General features: G+C 44.8%; 1 protein-coding gene across 2 annotated transcripts in view; it reads left to right on the top strand.

The window, feature by feature from the left end:
• SPRED2 (sprouty related EVH1 domain containing 2) overlaps positions 1 to 17,627 on the top strand; it is a 67,126-nt gene that overhangs the window by 24,277 nt on the left and 25,222 nt on the right. Inside the window, exons 1-3 of one of the 2 annotated variants that reach the window (XM_074579274.1) lie at positions 4,588 to 4,741; positions 14,705 to 14,882; positions 16,215 to 16,383. In XM_074579274.1, coding sequence (XP_074435375.1) covers positions 4,725 to 4,741; positions 14,705 to 14,882; positions 16,215 to 16,383 — 364 coding nt within the window. In that variant the 5' untranslated portion in view covers positions 4,588 to 4,724. Of the gene's footprint in view, positions 1 to 4,587; positions 4,742 to 14,704; positions 14,883 to 16,214; positions 16,384 to 17,627 lie in introns of those variants that run through there. The other variant, XM_074579273.1, reaches the window with a different exon arrangement.

Below are 17,627 nucleotides of genomic sequence, written 5' to 3'. Positions count from 1 at the left end.
GAAAATGAAAATTTGCAGCCTGCCCTGTGATAATGGAGTCCATGTCACAGGAGTAAAGCAAAGTACAGGGTTAGATTTCCTGGAGGGTATCACAGCTGTTTGTCCAGGTATCAATTAGAAGCTACGGAGGAAGGGTTTAATTAGAAGAAAAGCACACGAGGCTTTTCTGGTGCAGAGGAGCTGTGTGCATGTCGTTTGTGTAACCTCTTTTCTGGTCATGGATGTTTATTTGGAGTCGAGTAAGACACTCTGGGCAGCTTTCCTTTGATCTGTCTGCAGGAAAATTAAATCCACATGGCCTCCACCCAGAACCTTTCTGCGTCCTGGATGGAAATACCCATCCATGCTGGGGTCGGTTTTTATTGTCATCCATACGTACAAAGGTCCATTCATCTGTGAGAATGATGTGTCTGTCCAAGGCCTAAGCTTTAAAACACCCAGAAAGGAAAAATGTTTCTTGCGAGCTGCCAGTCACAGGGAGATGAGCTTTTTAAACTGGTATATAAGGAGTTGCCTTGGTTTGCACAGTTTGAAGTGGCGAAGAAATGCTGCCTTCAACTTGCCATGCTCGTTTAGCATCTCTGTGATTTATAAGTAGGTTGTGCCTTTGCTAGGACGTGGGATTGCACCATATGTAATGATCTGGTCCGGCTGGGACGATGAGCCCAGCCTGGGCAAAGCAATTGCTGCCAGGTGTTAATGGCAGGATGCTCCCACCGTGCTGGTGGCTTGCAGCTTGCTGGAGCCAACTGCAAAAAGAAAAAGGCATGGATCCTCTCTTGTTTTGGATCAGATGATGTCTACAAGAGATTCAGTACTGCAGCTTTCCTCTTTCCGTAGCTGTGCTGGAGTACTCGGGGTGCATTTGTGCCAGGGAAGTGTCCTGCTCAGTGATGCCTAACATCTACGTGAAGTCTGTATTGAGAAATGCTTAAGCAGAATTGAGCTGTGCCATGACCAGAACTGCTCCCACATGGGCTTTTATGGACTGTCTGTCCCCCAGCAGAATCTTCAGCTGCTGAAGTGCTATTCAGCTGTACTTTTCATCATACCTTGCTTTTGTGCTGGCAAAACTGTACTCTAGTTTCATGGAAAATATGGAAACCGTTGTAAAGGTAGGTAGGGAGGAGCATTTCAGTGCTCCTGAATATTCAGCAGTCCCAAGCACATCATGAATGACATGAAATCATTCCTAAGGATCAACTTTTGTGCCCTTTCTCCTATTTCTCTGGCATTTTCAGCTCTTCCCTGCAATGCGAGTTGAATGAACGCTGTGTTCAAGAAAGCTCTGTGGGCAACAGGGACAGCATGAATGAAATGGGTGTCTCTGAAGTGCTGGGCAAAAAGCTACGCTGACCATGTCTATGAAGTCTTTTGGGGTGGGTTGTTTGTTGTGTTTTTTTTAAATTAATACAAAAATGGAAAAAAGGACCCTTCTTTACCCCTCAAAAGGCAGAGTAAGCAACGTTTAGGCGATATTGCTATAGGAAATCTGAATGCTACACCTAAGGTAGCTTGCCTAGTATTCCCAGATGATGAGACATTACAAGTCTTGGAGTGTCCTATACGGACCTGGGGCTGCAGATACTCAGAAGCCAGCACTGCACCCAGATTGTGTGCTGAAACATCTTTTTGCGTGGTTCACAAGCTGTCGGGGCTTGGTCCTGTGCGCTTTGTCAATGCCGTGCTGCAGAAGTTCACCCCGTTAATACAACTGGCATTAACGAGGTGACCGAGTTTCATTCAGTCACAAATACTCCAGCACGTCCAGTGAAACTGGGCTCCTCTTGCTCCAACCACAGTCTCGGCTCTTTGAACCGTGCCTGTAGTTGGCCAGCAGGCAGCGGAAAGCAGATCCACTGCCTTGTTGGCTCTCCCGTTTGCAATGTTTAGATTTCCAATGGCAAAACCCTGTAGCAGCGTGCATCTCGTGGGAAGCTGGGAAAAATATTTGTGTATTAGAGCAGCCACTCACTGGTCCAAGTGAGGAAACACACAAAAGCTTTGGAGGATATTTCACTGTAGGACCAAGCTAGTTGTGGTGGGTGTGGCAAGACGATGGTGGAGAGGGCAGGCATGAAGGGGAAAAGAATAAATCAGAAGTGTGGCAGCATTGCCAGCCCTGGAGCTGAGGGTTATTAGCATAGCCTTAAGTTTAAAGAACATCTGAAAAAGCGAGAACCCAACCAGTGATTCAGTTGATGCTAACAACTATCCGGTGACTTGATATCTGCTTCCTTTCGGAGAGAACCCTTGGGAGTAGGGTTTGAAGCTGACCAAATTAGGTGGTGGTGGTTCTTCTTGGCTGACGCAACAGCTTCTAAGTGTAGACAGAAAGCCAGGGCGTGACTTGCTCCAGTTGCATCCCTATGGATGGTATACACTGTAAAATGGAGAGCTTTTCTGTGTCTTGTATTTTCACGCGCAGAGTGTTTTTCACCCTGCGTGCCCCTGCTCCTGGCACACCAACAAACCGGTGATTTTGCAGAAAATACCCAAGTCGCGGCTCAGCCCAGCCCTGTGAGCTGAGAGCTGCCCTGCAGCGCCATGTTCGCTTTGCAGCCTGATGGCTTTTCCATCTAAATCTGTCCTTGGATGTGTAATGCTGGGATTCTGTCTGTTAATGGTGCTGCGTGATGTCGGTGCTCAGTCCTGTGTCTCACTGTGGGCTGTACTTTGAGTTTCCAGGAGGACCAGTGGCGGGCTGGTCCATGGAGCAGTGGGAAGGCAAGAGAGCAGGGAAGCTTTGGGGAGATGTAACTGCTCAAGCTGTTGTTTCAAAAACACGATTACAACACAGCTTATTCAAAGATAGTTTTGTCTTTCACTGGGAGGCTAATTTCATTGTCCCTTGGGAGAAAGACTTTAGAAACTGGACTTGCAGCAAAAAGGGCTTTAATTTTTCTGGCTGGTGTTGGTGCTGAGTTCTTTGTGGAGACAGCTGAGGACAGAGATGATGAGCACGAGTGTAAAAGCAGTGCTGCATAGGGAAGCAAGGCGGCACGTCCTGGCGCATCTGGGTAGGACAAGTTGTGGACTGGGCATGTGCAATTAAAATTTAAAAAAAAAAAAAGCACAACTTTTTTTTTTTAAATTAGTTGTCTCTGACCAGCTAATGATTTACCTAGTGGTTGCAAATGCACTTCTACCAAAACGGAGGACCCTTTGCCCATTAAATTAAAGACGTTTTTGTGTTGTATATTGAAATAGGGTATACGCAGCTGTCACTTGATCCCACTATAACAAACTTAAAATGCTGCCTGTTGCCTTCAGTGTGCCTTTGGACTGTAGCTTGGTTCCACTGTCCTGACAAGATCCAGCCAAGCTGTGAATAGATGCCTGCAGCTACACCTCAGATGAGAAGCAGTGAAGAAATGCTTCTGTCCTGGAGACTTGGGATGTCTTCAGCATCCTCCGTGCAGCCTGGTGTCCATGCTCTACAACTGGGTTCAAGCCTCAGTGGTGTCCGGCTCAGGGTTTCCATCATCCAGGCTTGAAGCTTTCAAGAGCGTGTGTGATTTTAGGTTATTATATCTGTAAATTCAGGGTGCAGCTTTCCTGAAGGATGCTTTCAGGCACCATCACCTAGGCCACTGCTCTCCATCCTGGGAAAAAGGGAATTTTTTTGCCCCAAATTGAAGTAAAAACAGTTTGGATTTGAGGAATGCAGAAGCAGCCGAGCCTGGAAACACCTCAGTTAGCTTTCTTCCCCTCTCCTGTCTAATCATCAGTGTAGATTAGTTCCAAAATCAGGTAAACATTTTTAGAAGCTGCTTTCAGAGTTCCAATGTCACAGTTTTTATTCTTGTCGTTGGTGCCGAGGCAGTTCTTGGGCAACATCTCTGCTTTAAAAAAAAAATGAGAGGTCATTCAGGGATGATCGTGTGACTTCTGGTGGGGACCCATGCTGGCTGAGCGAGGAGTTAAACAAAGCAGCTGTGAAAAGTTTTTGAGCAGCAAAGTGAGCTCTTGAGACCTTCTCCCTGAAATGAAGCTCGTGGTTCAGGATGCTGCTGTGCTGGCACTTCTGCCCACAAAGGTATGGGTATACAAGGACATAGAGCTGGTGTCTGGTTGCAAACTGGAAATACTTAAAATCCTGTTAAAAGCTGTGATGGAGGCGGGTTCATGGGGAGGGCTGAGTGCTTACCCCCAAGCCTGATGAGCTGTTTGGACCCGACCCTTGGTCCCAGCGCTGTGTTAGCAGCTTTCGGGGAATAAAGTACAGCCCAGGGTTGCCGGAGGAGATGACGCCCGCTTTCAACTTTGGACTTGTTTGCAGTCCTGGGTGGACGGGTGACGTTCCCACCAGTCTGGTGCAACCTCCCAGCAGCACGTTTCCTCCATCAGCCGCTGCTGAACGCCCCCGTTATTGGTTTATGGCGGTTGTATCGTAATTATTTTATTTTTTTCCCCAGCCTTATAGGCGGGGTGGGGAAGCGAGGATCTTTGCTCGGTGAGTGCCGTGAGGATGTCGGGAATGAGTAATGGTCCGGCCAGGGCTGTAATATGCAGAATACCTCTGGGATGACTCACCCGGTACAATGCAGCACATCCCTCAAGGAGACTGAATCACCAAGCCGGGAAAAGCCGCTCGCTGAATCCCTTGTGCTGGATCGCTCGGCAGCAGCCAGCTGGGACGCCGGGGCAGCCAGCGCCGGGCGGGAGGCTGGTAGTGGCAATGACAGTAGAAGGGAGCAATCGGGGTGGAAAATGTAGAGGAGATGGCATCCCCCAGCAGGTATGTGCGTGTGCTCTCGCCAAGGATAATTTCATATTTTTTACTCTTGGGGTTTTTTTTTCCCTCCGCCTGCCCCCCATCTGCCCCCACAGCCCTTCTGAATCTTCTAAATCAGCATATAATTTATCAGTGAATATGTATGACTACTTCTGTAAAACACAGGCTTTCTTTTATGATTACATTTAAAAAAATTTTTCAGAAGTAACAGTTTAATGTACACCTTCTCTGAAATACCGAGGGGGAAACAGATGAATCTGCTTCCCTTGATGTCCCTCTCCACGGATGCTTATTGGGGTTGGGGGACATTAAAGAGAGGTGGAAGGCAAACTCAATGGGCGTGCTGGTTTTGATGTAGTTTAAAATGTTGTCTTTTATTCTATTTTTTTTAAATGCATTTACCTGGCAAAAGATAAAAACCCTTTAGGTTTAGACCACAGTTATCCTGCTTAGTCCCTCCCCCCTTCTCTGATATAGATTCAGCTGGAATTGAGTCAGAGAAAAATTTTTTTTATATTTGCAAAATATTTTCTGCCCTTTGTAGTTGTATCATATGTGTCACAGAGGATGTTTACAGGGGGATAAATATAGTTGCATTCTGCGCTCATCAAAATGGAGGAGAGTGGGGGAAAATGTGAATTGCTTAGGGTGAGCAATTCTGGGGTTTTTTTCCTTGTCTTTGTAAACTTTGATTTTTTTTTTTTCAGAAATTGCTATGTGTATGTGTGCATACATAATTATTTTCATGTGCCGGACTATCATTGATTCTGTAGCTGAAGATGAGTACCCCTTGCTTTATTTTCACTGGCGCTGTAGTAGGGCTGCGTTAGGACAGGCAGCACTTGATCTGCAAAACGTGATGTTATATGGCGGTGATGGGATACCTTGTCTGGGCAGCGTGTTTGGTGGCATCACAGCTGTCTATGGCGTGACAGCAAAAACTCGTTGGGTCGGGGAGAGGGTCACGTGGAGATAGCATCATCTTGTGAATTGAATAGATTTCTCCGTTATGTTCCTCTGTAATTTTTGGCAAGTGATATCAAATTCTAGTTTCCTTTTTACAGGATAAGGAGGGCGATAAAACTTATAAAGCTGGAATGCAGTCGCTGTGCTTGTTTTCTTATTTTTGCTAAGTATTACCATTCATTAGCTAACATAGGATAACACTGTGGTTTTGGTCAGTATATGTTGGGAAAAAGTTAGGGTGGAACTTGGTTGTGACTTCTTTCAGGGGAGGGGGGAAAAAAAGAAACAATTCAGGATGCAGATCTCACGCAACTACCTGTTTGGCTGGCTAAGCTTTTATGCGATTTTTTGCTTATCTTGCATGTGATGTAAAACAAATACCATCTGTCATGCAATAGCAACTTCCTTTCTCATTACAGTAAATGATAGTACTAATTAGCTTTCCTTGAAATCTGTTAATATTTTATACCCTTGCACAAGAATAGGAGGACTTGAGTGTGCAGCTCTTGGCTGTGCTACATGCCGGCTTCGTGAGGATAAATTGTTTAAATGCATTATCTTATTAAACTGATTTTTTTTTTGTTTATTTTGCTACTCCTTACAGCTTTCCCAGACATACTGACATGTGCAGCTATGACGATTTATTGCTGAATCGATCCATTAAACAATTTTGGAGAAAATTTTTTTTGCGGTGTTGTTTTTTAAATAAACAGCAAACCTGTAATTTGTGATCACTGACAAAGCAGCCACTGTGCAAAGCTGTGAGGAGGCTGGTCCAGAGGTAATTCACTTCTCCAGTGAGAAGGAGGTTCACTGTGATATTTTTGAAGAGGTTTCATTAAATGGTTGCTCATTAAAAGTTCTGTTGTTAGTGTGCGTCCCAGTGGTGTCATGGCTGTCTTTCAGAAAAAAGATAATTTTGGAGGTGTTTTTCCTAACATCTTTTGTCATGGGTTTTGATAGTTCTAACACAGTTTCAACAGTATATTACACAGGTGCTTTAATACGACTGTGAATAGTAAATAAATCTGCCCCTTACGCAGTTAGACTTTCATTTTAATTCAATATTTTTTGTGTAGTAAGCTAATTTCTGGGGATAGCCCTTAAAATCCATGTGCTTGAGCTGTGTCAGTGGATGTCTCCTTGCCTGTCGGCGTGTTTGCAGGCCTGCTTTTTTCCCTAAAAAGGTGCTTGCCAGTGTGTTTGGGGTTTTGCCCACACGTACGATGCTTTGTGGGGATGGCCGAGCAAGCCTGGTGCAGGAGGAGAGGTTATGCCAGCCGAAAAAAACAGGTTTAGCCCGTGGAGGGCTAAACCACCCAAACCTACCGCTGTGTGAATAGCAGTCGTGTTACCCTGCCTGCGCCAAACCCCTGCTCCGTAAGGAGTGTGGGCCGAGGGACCCGTCGGCAGCAGAACATCGCTCTCATCCCCTGGTTTGGTGCATCCAAATGTAAAAATGCGCTGCGGGAGTTATTCTCAGGGCAGAAGTTGATGCTTTTGCGTGTGTCATTTAAAAAAATTAAAATATGTGTGTGTATATATCTATATATGAAGTATATATAATATAAGAAAATGTTAATGTATTTTTTTTACATATATATAAAAAAATCAATTTTCCATGTAGATCGTGAAAGGATCTGAAATTATTATGGGATTATGAAATCCCATTTGAGCAAGTTAGGATAAAGCTGTTTGTCGTAAACTCAATAAAATCAGTCTTAAGTCATAGAATCACAGAGTGGTTTGAGTTGGAAGGAACCTTGAAGATCACCCAGTTCCACCCCCCTGCCATGGGCAGGGACACCTCCCACCAGACCAGGTTGCTCAAAGCCCCATCCAGCCTGGCCTTGAACACCTCCAGGGATGGGGCAGCCACAGCTTCTCTGGGCAACCTGGGCCACTGTTTCACCACCCTCACAGTAAGGAATTTCTTCCTAATATCTAATCTAAATCTCCCCTCTTTCAGTTTAAATATTTAGAAACACTTCAGTGAAAGGGTCCTTTGTTCATCATGGCCTCAGTGTTTAAGGGAGATGTGGAGGCAGGTGGCTGGATTGTTGCAGGTGTCTTGGTTATTTGAGAAGTCCTTTTCCTCCTGTGAAAAAAAACAAAACTGCTGTTATTCTTTCTTTGGGAGGGTTTTTGGATGGGCTGTATCACTGGAAGCCAACCCAAGCCTGCTGGGCACTGGCCATGGAAGATCTGGCCCCTCTTTGGGGCTGCTGTAGAGCCAGAAAGGTGTCAAGGAACGTAAAATAAAATCAAAGTGTACTCCTTTTGGTTTGCCCCAGCCTCCTGGAACTGTGCTGCTTGCGTGAGGCCATGTATCATCTAAGAAGACAAACTTTTGAGGGTTGAAGTCACTTGAGCCTTTGAGCATCTCTGCCACATCCAGATCCCTCCCAGTTCCTCAGGGTGATCACCCTGCTGCAGCTAACAGTGTTCTTAGAATTAATATAGTATTTTTTTCTTTTTTTTTATGAAATTTTTAGTGTACAAGCTGAATACATGCTGCTGAATGCAGTTCAGCAGCCAGGTGTGAATTTAGGAGTTGGAAGAGAAAACTCCTTTCCATTCAGAAATGCTAATAGCCAACAACGGTTTCTCATCTTGTTGAAAGAGAGCGAAATGTCCCAAAACTGAGCTTGTGAGGTTAATATTGTTTTTACAGTGAAGTGGAACAGGACAGACGTCCTGCAGGACTTGGCCAGCATCGCTGGAGCGAGGCGAGTGGAGATTCAACTGTCTTTTGTTTATTCTGACCAGGTGGAACCCAGAATTTCCCAGAACACCTTTTTATGAAAGACAGCAAAACACCATTTGCAAATTTGCTATACTAGAGATGTGTTATGGATATGGTGGTTCTGTGTTCCTGGGGTGATGCAGAGGTGAGGGCAAGGGAAACTTTTGGGAGGTTTTCCATAGTTTTCTACAGGCTCCATTTTAACGTTGGGTCTGACCAGAGTGGTGCAGGTGGCTTTTTTTTTTTCTTGCTGGTATTTAATGAAAAACTTCAAACCTGCTGGAAATCTAAATGGTATCAAAATATCAACTTTATTTTGTGGTGGCTCTGCGCACTCAGAAGTTTTCTTTCTAAGAAAGTGATAAGTTAGGGTTTTGAAGAAGAAAACGCTGGTTGTAACCTGTGGGTTTCTCACCCTTGCTAGAAGGTTCATAAACCGAGCATCAGATCAAGAAAGCGGGACTCCAGAAACAGCAGTTTTTCATGACTTCCATTAAAATGCCGCGGCTTTCCGACTGCAGGATGAACTCCAGAGAGGATCCTTGCAGTATCGTTCCCAGCAATCACCTGGGCAGGACGGGGTGGCTTTAACTCTGGCTGTCGGAATTGTTGGGGCAGGGACAGAGGGCAAAATAAGCGTGCCGTGAAATACATCCAGCTCAGCCAAAGACAGGTTATGCCCCTGTAGCTGTAAAGTTAAATTTGCATGGATCCAAAGAGTTTAAATTGTGTTTAAGCAACCGCTGTCTGTGGTTCAGTTCAGCTGAACGGCCCGACCTCTTCCCACCGATGCATTAGCAGCCTCCTGCTGTCATTTTGGCTCTTCCCTGAAATCTGGGAATGTTGGTGCGTTCAAGACAGCAGTCCGTATTTTTGAAGCCCATTCCATGCGATTACCTTTCTGTCAGAGACCCCAATCTCTCCTGGCCTTATAAGCTGCAAAGTCGAGAAGGGAGAGGAATACTGAAGTGCCGTATGGCTGCATTAGCATGAAAGTTTAAGTTTATATTTTGGTCAACTAGCCTGGCTAGAGGGAAAAATATTCTTGAATTATGGAGGGTGCCCAGGAAGTGTTTTAGATGCTAAATGTGACTCAAAGGAAAGTAGTAAATGTGGTGGGCTGGACTACTTTTCCCACCCCCCTTGGGATTTTTAGACATCTCAGATGGAATTTGCAGTTGCTGCGTTTGAAGCAAAGTGGAAAAGAAGAGTGGCTGGTGGAAGGGAGCTGCGTACTCCAACCCTCCTTTTACAAAGACACTGGCAAAATCAAAGCCTTAACTAACGAAGGAATTATTTGCCGTGTAGTCCTGGATGCGTGATTGCAGCCATAAGCCCACGCCGGGCGTACGACAAGGTTCCAGGGCTTTGTCCCTCGTTGGTTTTGCAGCCATGTCATTGCTGTAAGCCATGTGGCTGCTGTCGGAGAGCGTTGGATGGTGTTGGCCGCATTTCACAATGCGGTTCATGTGTGCTGGAGGAAAGCACTTATCTGTCCCCCTTAAATGTCACCTGTAAAAGGTGACTTTTAGCTTTGTAAAAGTGAGGCTATAGGTAATGCAACCGTGGTTCAGTTATCGCAAAGGTAATCATTCAGTCACTTGTTTAGGAAAAATCTCAATATCCTTCAGAATAGCAATTACACACATGCATTCTTCTTGTTAATTTTTATATATGTGTGTATATATATATGTATGCACACCCACGAGCTATAATTTTTAAAGCTCTTTTCCTTCCAGTAAAAACAGCACGTGGTTTTCTGCGCTACCTTTACTCCCCACATTCATTATGGTTTTTCGCTCTGGGTGGGGCGGGCTCACAACCTGGAGCAGCCCTGGAACACGCTGGCCGGCTGCCACGCAGCTGGGTAATCCCTGCAGATACTTTCTTCCCAAGCTTTTAAGGCTGTTGAAGACAAATTTGTAGGGTTAAGATAGCAAAGTGTTCCATTTAAGAGCATAATTAAGGATAGTTTGCATGAAACGCGGAGCACGTAGGCCATAAACCCGACAATTAGAGCGGTCTTAAAGTTTAAGAAGCAAATAAAAATGAGGGGAGCTAAGGCTACTGCGGGGTTTTTTTTAGCTGTTTCATTTTTAACTATATGAAAGTCTCATGTTATCTAATCTCAGCAGCAGTCGGTATCTCATTAATGGGAACGGCCCAAATATTTTCATGTACCTCATTAACCTGTTTCTCCTGGAACAGTTGAATTGCACAGTTACCATGATAAACGTGCAGGGGGCTGACTTGAACGTGGTTGTTTCGCTCCCAAAACCGCAGTACACCAGAGCAGTGACAGGCCTATGGGATTTGCAGATCGCTCCTTCTCACCGGAGGATTTTGAGCGCTTGCAACCAGCCAGAGCCCCGGTGCAGTCACGTAAAATTAAATAGCAAAGAAAATAAACAGCTTTTACGCTAAGGAAGCAAGGTCCTTATATGGACCTGAAATATTTGAATACCTCCCAAGTATTTATCAACACTGGCATGAGGGAAAGAAGCATTGCCTATTCTAGGCTTGTGTATGGAAACAGCAGGGAGGATTTTAACATAGAAAACTGGAAGGAAGTGGTGCATAGCCTTGAAAATTCGACGTGCAGCTTCTGAGTCCTAGTCCAGTGAGTAAACCAAGCTGTCGAGCCCTAAGAAGCATTAACCACCTTCTTTTTTCTTTCTTTTTCCCAAATCCCTCAGCGTAGGTTGCATGTGGCTCCTGGGTGGGAGTGGGGACAGGGCTCTCCAGGGAGTGCAACGTCACTGGTGACTTTTGGTCGTGCAGGAAAGTGTGCCAAGGGATTACATTAACGGAGCCAAAGCTCTGCGTACCTTGCCAAAGGTGAACCCTTCTGCTGGACAAGGTCCTTTCCTAATAGGGGAGCAGAGGTCTTCTTCCTGTGGTAGGGGAGCTGGAAACTAGCTTTTCTGGCTTGATATACTTCAGGAGGTAGCTCTTCAGGCTGGGAGAAACGCACTTTATATCATGTTCTCCTGGGTATTTGGGGCTGACAGACAAATGCAGTGAGTAATGAGGAAAGGAGTAAAATTTTAACATCTTGCACTTTGTGCTCAGGTTCCTTTAAGTTCGTCCTCCACCACATATTATTGAAAAGCCAGCAAATTATTTGCCACCGTCAATCCATCCACTTTGCATTAAAACAAATGACCAGATTGCTCTGTTTGGGTCAAAAAACTGCTATTCCAGCTTGTTTCCCCATGCCTTTGCCCCGCAGTCCCCAACCCTTGTGCATCACAGTAGCATCTTGGATGTAGGTGGATGCTAACTGCCAAGCCCTGGTCCAAATCCTCTCCATCTTCTCGCCCATCTCCAAGACCCTGAACTGGGTGCATGAAGCATCCCTGGGTGAGGATGCTGACTTCCAAAAAATGCCACTCAAAAGTAGAACCAGCAGTTTTGAGTTAACGAAGCAAGTGTCTTTTCCCCTAGTAAGCGTCACATCTAGTCCCAGAGCTGTTGGGCACGTGGGTGAAATCGGTGGCCTTGGTGGCAGAGGTTATAAGAGCCGTAGGTCATGGTATCGCTATGGATATGAAGATGAAAACCGTATGGCTCTGTGCCCCACCAGATTGTGATTATAATGGGCAGGAATAGTAGTTGAGGGACCTAAATTTAATGTGTAGGCATCCACTAGTTTTCAAACGTAATTACGAGCCTAGAGAAATCGCCAAGAGGTGATGGAAACATAGAAATAATTGGTAGAAATCACCAAGTATTGAGCAGCTGCTGCTTTCTTAATTTTCCTTTAAGTGGACGATTCCTGCAGCAAAGTAACTGAAAAAAATGTTACTTTTGGGACAGACGAAGGCTTCGGCTGCTGCCGTAAAAGTGAATGGTAAATCCCGGAGGAAGCTGTATTGCCAGGGGCAATTTGTAAGTGTGGAAGGAGAAGCAGCAATTTGTGTGGATGACATTCACAGGAGGATGGGAAGGAAAGTTGTATTGAGCGGCTCTGACTTCGGAAGAGAGCTTGAAATTTATTGGGAGTTTCCCAGAAGTGAGAAGAGTTAAAAATAAGTCCAGAAAGGATCTTTGGGGAACAGGAGAACTATATAGAAAGGTGTGGTTGGCTTTCTTTTTTCTTTATCCATATTGCTATCTTTATCTTATTGCTAATCTTTGTAGACCATATGGGAAAGGTATAGAGAAGAAAACAAAAATTGTCTTGGATGTAAGCAGCTCAATTTTTGCACAGTAGGAAATTAGCTGAAGCATGCTGCTTAATCCTGAGTATCAGGAAGCCAAGAGATTAAAGTTGCTGCTGGTAAAACCTAGAAATGGGGTTTCATTAGAAAATAAAAAAGTAACTGGATTTGCTCATAGATGTACTTGCTCTGTTTCCTGTACCAGGATGCTGCTTTAAGAACTCAAGAACAAAAACATTCTTAAAAATGTTGTTTCTGGGTTCTGTGGACACCTTGCGTGTGTCAGCTGTGGTACAGGACGTGTATCTGAGAACGCTGAAAAGCTTTTTATCAGCCAGTGCAAGGTCCTCAGAGCAACAGGGGATGAACCTTAAGCATCTTTGCACTGCCTTCATCCTGTAGGTCCGGTGGGAAAGTTTGTGTTTCTGTAAAATAAAGCCAGTGAAGGGAAAATTGCAGCGTTTGTTTTGTGCAGGAGGGATTAGCTGGTCCCAGGCGCCTCTGCCCAGAAGATGTTTCCTGCCTCTCTTGACCTATCCTCAAAACTTCTTTCAAGTAGGATCTGTGAGGCTGCTTGCTTAGGTATTAAATAAAATCTGATCGTATTAGAGAAAGCGGAACTCAGACTTCAAATATTAGCACTCGGATTATTAAAGTGATGCAAAAATAATGTCAGGAAACAAGAGCCTGTTTTACCTGGTGCAGGATGAGGACAGCTACTGCTGCTTGTGATTTTTGGATAGAAAGGTCCTGTTCTCTTTCCCTAAAGGATTATACCTGTAGTTGTGAAAGGCCTCCTCTTGGAGCTCTCTACAGGTTGAGCTTTCTTCTGGTGAGCTCACCTGGTGGCCTGCAGATGGATAATTCCTGGGCAATTTTCTTTGCACATCCTTTTTCTTAGCACCGTTGATGTTCCTGGTTTTGCCCAGCTTTGAGTGCCCTGCAGCACCTTTGCAGGCACTGGTGGGTGTCTCGGCAGCTCTGCAGCCGGCATTGCTGTGGTTGTGCATGGTTGACATCTAACCATGCTGTGGTGACCTCCCTGTGAGGGTGTCACAGCCATTGGCGCTGCTCCTGAGCAGTTACTGGGTTAATTGATGTCTAATGCATGACAAGTTACACCGAGCCGGGACTCAGCAGCTGTGTGAGGATGGAAAAGCTAATTTTGGTATTTCCCAGAAGCTCTGGGGTGGGGACAGCCCATTTTAGCTTGCTTGTCCCATGCTTTTGCTTACGTCTTGTAGTAGCCTTTCTGCTCCCAAATGATCCCCTGCCTGGTGCTGTCCCCAGCAGATGCTGGAGGAGATGCTCTGTGGAAAGGGTATGGGAGGAGGCCTGGGGAAACAGTGCCTCCTGCTGTGGGAGCTCTTTTGACCCCTTGTGATGGGCACCTGAATTATTCCCATGTATCTCAGGTGCTTCTAGAATAGCTTCTTGTGAGGTTATGACATGCCACCTTTGAAAGCCCCTTGAAAGGCTTGTGGAGCTGTTTTAGCGATGTGGAGTCATCCTGATGACCTGAGATGAGATGATTCCCATCTCCTTTCTTCTGAGGTACCAGTTGGAGCCACGTTTGTGGGGTTTTTTTTCCCATAAGGCTGTCCCAGTTGTGGACTTATTTGAGTGTCATCTTCCAAAGCCCACTTCACTAATTTGATCACAAACACCTTAAAACACTTTGTTCATGGCTTATTTGAGCTCCACAGGTTCTTCCAACGCTTTGGAAACCTCATGCCCCAATACATTCTCTATGGGTGGTGGTACTGGGGTGCTGCGTGGCTACCTGGCTCTCTTGGTCCCTGTCTCCAACCGCATGAGGGAAAAAGGAGTCTGGGACTATGGGTTGTTTGGTCTGTGTGTTGGTACTTGGAAAGTGTCCAAAGTGTTGGACACTTGATGGGTGTCTTTCCTATGGTGGCTTGAGTGGTTAAGATCATTCATCGTGGAGGTGGACTTCCATCCTGGGCAGAAACTGTGTGTTGGGACTGGAACAAGTGCTGCCTAAATATCTCCCTCAAGAAAAACAGCCTGGCAAGATGGTGTGATGCTCACAAAAGGTTTTGTTTTGTTTTTGTTTTGTTACCATTGCAGTGACAGCTATATTGTACGAGTCAAAGCTGTGGTTATGACCCGAGATGACTCCAGTGGGGGATGGTTGCCACAAGAAGGAGGCGGTCTCAGTAGAGTTGGCGTCTGCAAGGTCACGTACCCGGAGGGCAATGGAAGAAGTGGATTTCTAATCCATGGTGAAAGGCAGAAAGACAAACTGGTAATAGAACCTAATTCAACTTTTGTCTGTTCTTATAATGAGAATTATCCCAAATCTATTGCTATTGTATTCTTGTGCAAGTTTTTTTTTAAATGTAAAAAACAGGCATGCGCAAATAGTACCAGATTGGACAAAAAAACCCCGTCCTCATCTAGAATTACCATCTTTTGCTATCTAGGTTGTCGTGCCGCCACCTGGACGGAGCAGGTAAATTTTCGACATCCATGTGCAAAGACATCCTTTGATTAAAAAAGGGCCTGGGTTTTTTGGTTTTGGTTTTTTTCTAAGACCTAGCAGAGGTACGTGAGAAGTGAATTGAAGTGTAAAGAGCCCATGAAGCCAGTCACATTGCACTGAGTAATGCAGTGCAAACCTTTAAAACAGCCATGAATTATTCATGCTGCGTGCCGTTCAAGGTTTGAACAAGCAGAGTGAGACTATGAAGACAAGTTGACTCTTATGAATTGACGCGCTGGGTTTCTCCTGGTAGCTGTTCATCTAAAAAGGAGCTCACTTCTTTCCCCGCACGAATCAAATTAATAAAGCCTTTTCCCTATTTCCAGGGTCCGTTTTAGATGTTATAGTTTATTATCTCCTTTCTATATATTTCATTCTTCTGAAATTCGTTCCTATGAAGAGATGGGCTAGCTTAAAAATACACTCACTGCACAGGCTCTGTGAACTCAGCATTTGGGCAAAAAAATATGCATTATTTCAGGCAGAAATTATCTTGCTTTCAAAAAGGCTGGTGTTTTAAAGCCGTTTCAGTACAGTTTGTCTTGCAATACTATTTTGCTTAGGATGCCTTTTTTTTGACGCTATTTTGGAGCCATGCTTATGGTTTTGGGGGACGAGGTAATGCTTACAAGCCATTCCTGTTCTCCCTGAGCATCTCCCTAGAGATGGTTTTTGGCACAGCAAAGCTTGAGACGAGTGCCTGGCTGGGGGTGAGGGGAGTGTTACAGCACCTCCTAAATCTGCTCGTGAATAAAATTTGTGTTGAGCGAAATTGTTGAGGGAAGAGGTTCTCCCTCCAGCTGAGCCTCAGCTTGCTGTAACCTGTGCCACCCTGTTTCGGGTTGGGGTCCGAAATAGGCTCCTGGGGTAGGGGGGAGGCACCTACTCAAAGCACAAGCAAAAGATGAATGTGCGATGGTTACGAGAACAATGACAGTGTCTGGTGTTTATTAGTCATCGTTTGGTAGGAAAGGATGTTCCCCTGCGCGAGGCATGACTTGGCTTGCTTTTGGGTCCGGGCCGAGATGGTGCGGGTTGTGTCCTTGGGGTGGGAAAAGTGACTTTGCTCTTCTCTTTGGGTTCGTGCCCTCCCAGGTGGTGCTGGAGTGCTTTGTGAAGAAGGACCTGGTGTACACGAAGGCGAACCCCACCTTCCACCACTGGAAAGTTGACAACAGAAAGTTCGGGCTCACTTTTCAAAGCCCCGCCGACGCTCGAGCCTTCGACAGAGGAGTGAGGAAAGCCATCGAGGACCTCATTGAAGGTACCTGCATTGAAGCAGCATCTGCTTCCACCTGTTGACGAATGGGGAAGGGCGTTTGAAGCCTGAAGGTGGGACAAGGAGTGGATTTAAAATCAGTTCTTAGACTTGGATATCTCTTGTGCTTGTGTCCGAGTGCAGCCAGGCACTTTACCCTGCTCTGAGCAAACCCCAGCTTACTTTTAGAACCGGAGTTTTCTCATCCCTTAAGGAGAGAAGGGATTTCAGTCCAAGTATTTTCCAATCCTATCTGGCCTGGTCTGTCCAGATTTCCCCCCCTTAATTATCATCCAGTCTGTTATTACTGATTTTTTGATAGGCTTGGGTTTCACGCTAGCAATGGCAACTCAGACAGCCCAGGCTCTTCTTTATATGCAGCCAAATCTCATTTTACTGAGTCTTTGTTAAATCATGGTATGAATTCCTGCCTGGAGTTAAATAAAACTTTGGTTTGTTTTTGGTTTTTTTGCAGTAATTAGTTTTGTCTGCATCCTCTTAGTTGAATGGTAGTTCTTGAAGACTTTGTTGTGTTTTGGTTTTTTTTTTTTTAAATTCTGTAAAAAATGCGTTTGAATTGCCTGTGCTTTGAAGTTGTCATAAATTTTTCCTTTTCCCATTTCATTACAATCAGGCAATTATAATACAGCTATAATTCAATAGTGCTTTATTTTAATGAAATTTAATTCTTCATGGGTTTTTGCTTGATTTTTTTTTTTTTAACCACGCCACTTAATGTTGGGACTTAGTGGTCCAAAGCCTTTTTTATTCTCACCCGATGTGTTCAGGATATTTTTATATTTAGATGGTGTTATTTTTTGAGGATACTAGCTCAAATAATACATACAGACACGTATTCTTTTGGAGTACATCAGCTACATAAGATGTCTTAACATTCTGGATGCCCTGTCCTTGCTTTAACATGGAAATGGTAGGTACTGGGAGAGAATTAGTCCCCTGGAGCTCTTTCTTGATCAATACCTTGTCTATTAGAGGAAGAATCTTCTCAACTAGTTATTAATTTGCTTTTTCACTTGCCATTAACATGAAAAAGTTACAGGTAGGCCTTCTGCTTTCTTCTTCTTGCTTGCTGAAACTGGGAAGCATTTTGAGTCGTAACAGTGATGTTTTATGTAAGTGGCACGGGATTGTGCAAAGTTTGAAGGAGATGCTAACTAGTCTGTATTGAGTAGTGCTTTGGAGATCCTGGTACGTGGCAACTCCTGTTCTGCTCTTTCTGATCCATTTTC

The sequence above is a fragment of the Larus michahellis genome, chromosome 3, assembly GCF_964199755.1.
Source record: "Larus michahellis chromosome 3, bLarMic1.1, whole genome shotgun sequence".
NCBI lineage: Eukaryota > Metazoa > Chordata > Aves > Charadriiformes > Laridae > Larus > Larus michahellis.
This window is presented reverse-complemented; position numbering and strand designations above follow the sequence as displayed.